The sequence below is a fragment of the Callorhinchus milii genome, unplaced genomic scaffold (assembly GCF_018977255.1).
Source record: "Callorhinchus milii isolate IMCB2004 unplaced genomic scaffold, IMCB_Cmil_1.0 Scaffold5, whole genome shotgun sequence".
Classification (NCBI taxonomy): domain Eukaryota; kingdom Metazoa; phylum Chordata; class Chondrichthyes; order Chimaeriformes; family Callorhinchidae; genus Callorhinchus; species Callorhinchus milii.
The window spans coordinates 31,205,030-31,212,303 of record NW_024704746.1 but is presented as its reverse complement, the minus strand read 5'-3'; the positions used below and the strand labels follow the sequence as shown (position 1 = coordinate 31,212,303).

Genomic DNA, 7,274 nt, shown 5'->3' with positions numbered 1-7,274 from the left:
ATAAAATGTGCATTATTACAGAAATTAAATGCACAGCATATACAGTGCTCATTCTGTGAGATTTGTTTAACTGTTTAGCTGTCACTTGTCCTAGCCTTTAGCTTTGAGCAGAGGTAGTATTTTACACTCGATAGATTTGGTCACCGTATTATGTTCATAATTTCCTGGGATAATATGATTTAAGTTTCAGAGTATAAGAAAGCATAGAACAAGGAAAACCATTCTTCCCATCAAATTCACCCTTTCCACAAGCACACAAAACCTTCAACCCAGCGCTTTAACTACTGAGGCATTCACTTTGCAGTATATCCTGTGAAGCGCTTTGAGACGTCTCGAACATATGATAAGGAGCTATATCAAATGCAAGGATTATTATTATTATATTTATTGCTTCTCCTCGCTAAACCCCAAGCACAAATTCCATAATATTCATCTATCCTCACAACTCCAACACAAACTGCCGAATTTCTTCTACATACACCAACAACAGTGCTCTTCACAGAGGAAAACGGCACAGGTTGAGGTTGAACACCAAGCAAGGGAGAAGGGGGAGCAGGAGGCGTGATTTATAATAATAATGTGTTAAGGTGAGATGTAAAGACAGAGGCAGGAAGTTTCAAACATGAGGGGCATAGTGACTGAAAGCTCAGCCACTGAGATGGTGGTATGGAAGGGGAAGGGCATACACTACGGGCCTGTGTTAACTGAAGGGAGAGGATGAGCAGTGGAGTGGGGTACAATACATTACATTTGTAAAGCACCTTTCACGTCGGTAGGACGTCCCAAGGCGCTGAACAGTCAGGGATTAGGACCCAAGCGGGGGAAGGATGGGGGTTGGGTAAGGATCAGGGAAGGTGGAGGGCAGGGAGGGTGGGGGTAAGAGGGTGGCCGAAGCAAACAGACAACAAACAACATTGTAAGTCACCCCCACTCCACCTGCGTGCCAGCTATACAGAAGTTATTTGCTCCAGTGAACAAGTTACAATTTGTATATTTTTATCTACATTTAACACTGCATCATCCAATACTGTCCACAAATAGATTTGTGAACAGGCTCATTTTTTGAAGTTGCTTAATTAAAGCAGCAGCATCCACTTTTATTAGATGTTTGATTTACGTATTCTCTGTGGGGGGGGAAAAAATCTTTCAATCTCCAGTCCTGCTGTTTATTTTTAAACGTGTGACCTCAAAAGCATGGATAATTAACCTTTAACAATAATATTTAGAGAAATATGCCTCTTGTTAAATGGTAGGCGTGGACTAAACAGCATCCGTCTGATATGAAAAATTTATATTAATATTCCGAGAATCTCTAATAATGTTAATAACAAGGTGGAAACATGTAGAAGATGCATAGCAAATTTACAATACGGTGGAGTTGACCTCCTATTTGCCTTGCGGCTCAGGAACGCCGTGAATGCAACCTATACGCCTACCTTTCAGTGCAAACATATCCAGTTTTATCTGAAGTTCAGTCTCTAAGGGTTTAAAAGGTACAGCAATTGAAAGTTCTCCAGGAGCTTCCTATCAACCTGTTCAGGATTTGCTGGTTGAACTGATAGGTGAGCTTCCGTTTGACTTTGGTGATTTCACCGGTTCGAGAGTAATTCCTCAAAGCCCGGGCCATTTTTTGGTAGGTCATAGGTTTTCTATTGGCTTTTCTTTTCCCCCAGATCTCAGCAAGTTTTTCCTTATTTTGGGAAGAGAACTGGAAGACTCCACTGGTAGGCTGTATCCACCAGATGCAGTGTTTCATTCCTGGGTCTTCTAACATTTCGAAGAGGAACTGGAAGAGGCGAACTTTTTTCTTTTCTGCAAGTACAAACCGGGAAGTTGAATTGATTTCACAGAAATTACTCACTCACTAGAGGTAGAAGTATGCTTGTGTTTAATAAGAAAATACTTACTCTTCTCAATGTTAAAGTCTCTGAACATGTAGTCAGGAATTGGAGGGGAACTGAAGTCAGAGTAACCGGAGCTATATATATAATCAGAACTGGGATAGACAGGAAGCCCACACTGGAATAACAATAAAAACATTAACAATGACGTTAACAGAAAATAATATTAATACAAAATGACATTCATATAGCCTTTAACTTAGAATAAACGTATTTAAAAATTTAAACACATGTGTGCCAATTGAATTGATGCAAAATGTATAACTATGGTCTGAAATATCAAAAGTCTGACATTAATTTGGAAATCTCTGAAATTTTGAAAATTTTGGGCATGAGGGACAAGTAGAAGGCCAGAGCCAGTCGAGCGGAGGTGGTGGGTAGTGTATTTGGGAGTAAGCAGGTCGGAGAGGTAAGTAGTTGTCAGGGTATGAAGGGATTTGAAGACAAGTGTGAGGATGTTGGGAAAAAAAAGTGACTGCTTTCAGTTTCTTTCTGTGATTAAAGACATATTTTCAACAGCCATGATACTATTTAATTGAAACAGCACTCCCAACAAAGAACAAGAACTTCCTAATGAACTCACCGAGTCAAGGGTGTAGTACTGTGATGGGAGATACATGTCTTGAAAGGCTGTATTCCTGCTTGTGGTGCAGCTAGGATGCCAGCCGTCCAGGGGGACTCCAAACATGCAGTTCCCTGGACAATACAAGAAACATAAGCAAAACAAATCTTTTATTTGTAGAGATGGAGAATGGGAAGAAAATGATTCCACAAAAAATAATTGTTGTCTCACAATATTGTGGAGGACGAGAGCACTACTGCATTTGAAGGTGGTGTCCCACCTCAGAATCCCTTTTACAAATGAACCACATAAGGCTTATGCTTTGTTACCTCTTGTGGAGATGCCCTATGGTAATACAACCCCACATAACTAGTCACTCACTCAATATCCCAGCTATTGTAGAGTCCTGTAGCTCAGTGGTTAGAGCACTCGCTTTGCAAGCGAGAGACCTGAGTTCAATTCCAGGCAGAGGGCCAAACCTTGGGCAAGTTTCCTTACTCCACACAGAGCCTAATAATAATCCCTCCAAAAAACCAAAAACAATAATAAATTGGTTATTTTCAATATACGACTGTTTGTGGGACATTGCTGTGCGCAATTGGCTGCCGCGTTCGCCCACAAATATGCAGTCAATTCACTTTACAGTATATTCTGTGAAGCGCTTTGGGACGTCCTCCCGACGTGAAAAGCGCTATGTCAAATGCAAGGATTATTATTATTAATTATTATTATTATTATTATTATTATTATTCAAGGACTTTGTATTTTCGAGATACTATACTTCAGATACCTTGTCAACGCCAATAAGCAATCGTTTGAGCTATTTCCCTTAAGGGGAATTTTGTGGGACACTGCTGTGCACAATTGGCTGCTGTGTTTCGCACACAAAATATACAGTCAATTCACTTTGCAATATATTCTGTGAAGCCTTTGAGACATCTCAGCAGTCTGATAAGCGCTATATCAAATGCAAGGATTATTATTATTATTAGGGGGGACGAGTTATCAGAATTTCACTGTAAAAGTTTCCTCACTGAACACTCACTGAACACCAGTATTAAAACTCCACCATTCATTTATAAAAAAAACCAAATCCAATTGTTTTGGCTGTCTTTAGTATGGTGCACTAGAGGGAATATTGCATTACTGAAGTCAAAAGTATATTAAATCAAACAGCACTAACGTTTAAATACAAAGTTAGGAGATTCTACTTAACATGTGCTGTTTATCTCTGAATTAAACCTGTTGTTAAACAGCACACTGTCTGGCCTGGGATTATCATTATTGTTTCATTTACTACAGCAATTTGCTGCTAATAAAAGAGTCATTTTATGTGACTCTGTGTTGTGTCCACTATCAATTTATTTAACGCTTTGCCAAAATCAAGTTTTAAAAAATCCGAGTGAAATGGACAAGAGTTATTGCAAGGCAGACAGGCAGGTGGGTATATGTGAGAGTGAGAGTGTGGGCTTTCTCCCACACAATAACACACCTGCGATTGAATCCTTCTCAGGGTCAAACTTGAATCGCTGTTCCTCCTCAAGAAACTCCATAGCCGTTTCCAAATCTTCTGAAATTTGGTTCTAGGGAGAAGCGAAATAAATCCATAAACTCTCTCCTGTTGCCCTGGAGGGTGTTGTCAGACTGAATGTTAAGAGAAGACTAAATAAAGACTCTTACCATTATCTGGTGGTGCAGATTCACACACTGAATTAATTCAGAGAGGTAGAAACTGCCTGTTAAGAAGCAAACACAAATGTTTCGGTTACAACAAGGGAAGCTTTCTCTGTGGCTTGCCTTCAATAATTACTATTATGGCAGAAACCCTCAATAATTATCATTGCAGAAACCCTCAATAATTATCATTGCAGAAACCCTCAATAATGACCATGTTCCATCCAACGCACCTACAAATTTATTTGCTATGAACCTTGTAAAAGAAACACAGTGTTTCTTTATGAACTCAGTAAAACTCTGCAGTGGTGGCGATTCGATAACAAGAATCAGACAAGTCAAACTAGTGTGAACCTTAGATAATAATTTCACTAAGAGGACAATTCTGCACAGCTATACCCAAACAGACAAAAGATCATTTAATTCGCAACACAAGTACTAAACGCCACCAAACCTTTCTAAAACAGAAATCCAATTATTTTGCCTGGAAGTCCCACTGGAGGGAATATTGGATCAATGAAGTGAAACTTGTACATTGATTGAATCGAATAGCACTGACATTTCCTCCCTTCCTCAGTTAAGTGCAAAGTTAGGAGACTACTTAAGACGTATCATTTACCCCTGAATTGAACCTGTTGTTAAACTAGACGCTGTCTGTTTCAGGATTATTATTATTATAATAATTATTATTATTGATAGTCTAAAGTCAAATGTAAAATGGTAAAATCCTCCTAAATCATGTCTGGAATCTCTCTCTCTCTCTCCTATGCACATGAAGCAGTAGATTACTTACTGTGTGGTGTGCAGCAGGTGATGCCTTGTTGCTGCTGTTGCCTTAATATGAATCTCCTTCCACTTCCCTGAAAGCTATTATACCAAGATTTTATGTCACTCCAGAACTTCCTGGGGGAGGAAAGCTCCTCCTCGTCCCTATTACAAGAAGGTACAACAAATGCAAAGTCCTGTGCACTTTCAGCAAATGATTGCCTATCATCCCAAGAGTGTGCACACCCACACCAACATCTCTCTGTGCAAACTCAGACATGATTCATCAGAGATTCATCGCTTCATTCCTGCAACCATTACATTATGAGCTGCAATTATTATATGTATTATTATTATTATGAGCTGTGGAACGTCTATCATGCTTCATTTAGCCTCGTGGCAAACGTGGAGACTCTTTATAACACATTAAACGATAATAATAATAATAACAATAATAATAATAATGATACTTTCTCGTTGTTTGCTCATACAAATACTGTCCAGCATAAATGCGAAAGACGCTCTGATGCTTTAACAGTACAAGTGTAAGTGCAGTTCTCGCTCTTGTTCAATGTTTTATGTGATGTTAAAAAGAAATATTCTACACGTTTCCACTGGAGTTCTTCCACTGTCGATATTCTTAACCTGGACTGACAACTAAGGCATCGAGTTATGTTGAGGAATCCACGCTGGAGCTCGCTGTTCTGATGGATGAACAGGAGGCATCAACTGTATCGATTGCTGTAACAGCATTGGAATTATAGAGAGTCACAGGCGAATCGTCTTTAAAGCTAATCTTTAATACATGGTGTGTGTGTGGGGGGGGGATGTCTCTCCTGTTTAAAAAATACTTCTTTTGCTGGTTGTTTGGAGGAATGCGAATCGTCTTCAAGGAAGTGACAGAAAACTGATAGAAATGGTGAAACTTGACCATTGCTGCACTGGAGTGAGTTGTGCTTCACAGACTGTTTGTGCAGCGACTCCCTTCATTGACATAGCAACTGAACTCCATCCTCTGTGGATCTTTCTGGAGTCCTGTAGCTCAGTGGTTAGAGCACTCGCTTTGCAAGCGAGACACTTGGGTTCAATTCCAGGCAGCGCGAAACCTTGGGCAAGTTTCCTTACTCCACACAGAGCCTAATAATAATCCCTCCAAAACCAAAAACAATAATAAGTTGGTCATTTTCAATCTACGACTGTTTGTGGGACATTGCTGTGCGCAATTGGCTGCCGCGTTCGCCCACAAATATACAGTCAATTCACTTTACAGTGTGTTCTGTGAAGCGCTTTGGGACGTCCTCCCGACGTGAAAAGCGCTATATCAAATGCAAGGATTATTATTATTATTATTATTATCTGTGAATCACTCGTTATAACCATCACTGAATTTCCCCCCAGACTGTCAGAAATCACTTTCTTGGCGCATTCTTAGAATAACTTGAACTTTGGTGGGAAATTTTACACTGGACATTTATTTTAGGGTTACCCGCATAAAATACTATTTGTATGTTCAGGGGATAACTAGTGTTGGGGCCTGAGTTCTGTTCATGTAATTAATGCACTTTTTCATAGAAATACCAACCTATTTATCAATATTTAAGAGGAAACTTGATAAGACAGAAGGGAATCGAGGGTAGGAGAGAAGGGGTAAGGAGGAACAAAAGCTCATTTGGGGAATAAATCTGTATATAAATCATTCTATAACTGTCTGTGTAATACCATGAAATTCCTGTTGCAATAAACACTCCAAAGCTATCGGCTCTAGACAGTTTTCATCAGAAAGTATAGGAAATGTTTATTTTATGGGTTAGTCCAATCTGACACACGAGGAAACCCATCACCAGGCTTAACAGTATCCCAACTAGACTGGGAGTCCAACATATAAATGGAAATTTCCATTTGTTTAGAATGGAGTGCTCCCACCCCTCTCTTTATATACACACATATAATACATGCATTTACGGAGGTCTAGATTTGCTGTATGTAGCATTTCAGAACATGAAGGGTTTGCAAATTCTTAAATCCAGCCTTAATTTTGAAGCTGTTATTCTGTACATTCTTTTAAGAATTATTTCAAAGTTGGGAATGAATTTAACAACTTAAATGGAGGATATTTGGACAGAGTTGTGGACTCCCCACAAGTGTCTTATAATGTATGCAATAATTTATCATTTAGCTTTTCTTTACCTATGTAATGGCAATAGTAAAACAATGTCTACCCTTGTAATTCCGTTATTCAAACTCAGTAAATAGCTTTCTCTAAACTGTAGTCTTCTTTTGTGCAACTCATGTTATTATTGTTCCTGCAATTGGCACTGAAACGCATTTAGAGCTGGGCGAAAGGATGCATTGTCTGTTTGTAAGCTTATTTA

The 7,274-nt window shown here is 39.2% G+C and overlaps 1 protein-coding gene across 1 annotated transcript; it reads right to left on the bottom strand.

Annotated features, from left to right (window-relative positions):
• Positions 1-946: 946 nt before the first annotated feature.
• Positions 947-5,081, bottom strand: LOC103179876 (transcription factor Spi-B-like). Its single transcript, XM_007895381.2, has 6 exons — positions 4,931-5,081; positions 4,144-4,199; positions 3,956-4,046; positions 2,485-2,597; positions 1,908-2,019; positions 947-1,812 (listed from the first exon to the last, which is right to left on the bottom strand). Exons 2-6 carry the CDS (start codon positions 4,144-4,146, stop codon positions 1,487-1,489), a joined length of 645 nt encoding a protein of 214 aa, XP_007893572.1. The 5' UTR covers positions 4,147-4,199; positions 4,931-5,081; the 3' UTR covers positions 947-1,486.
• Between the last annotated feature and the right edge of the window lie 2,193 nt (positions 5,082-7,274).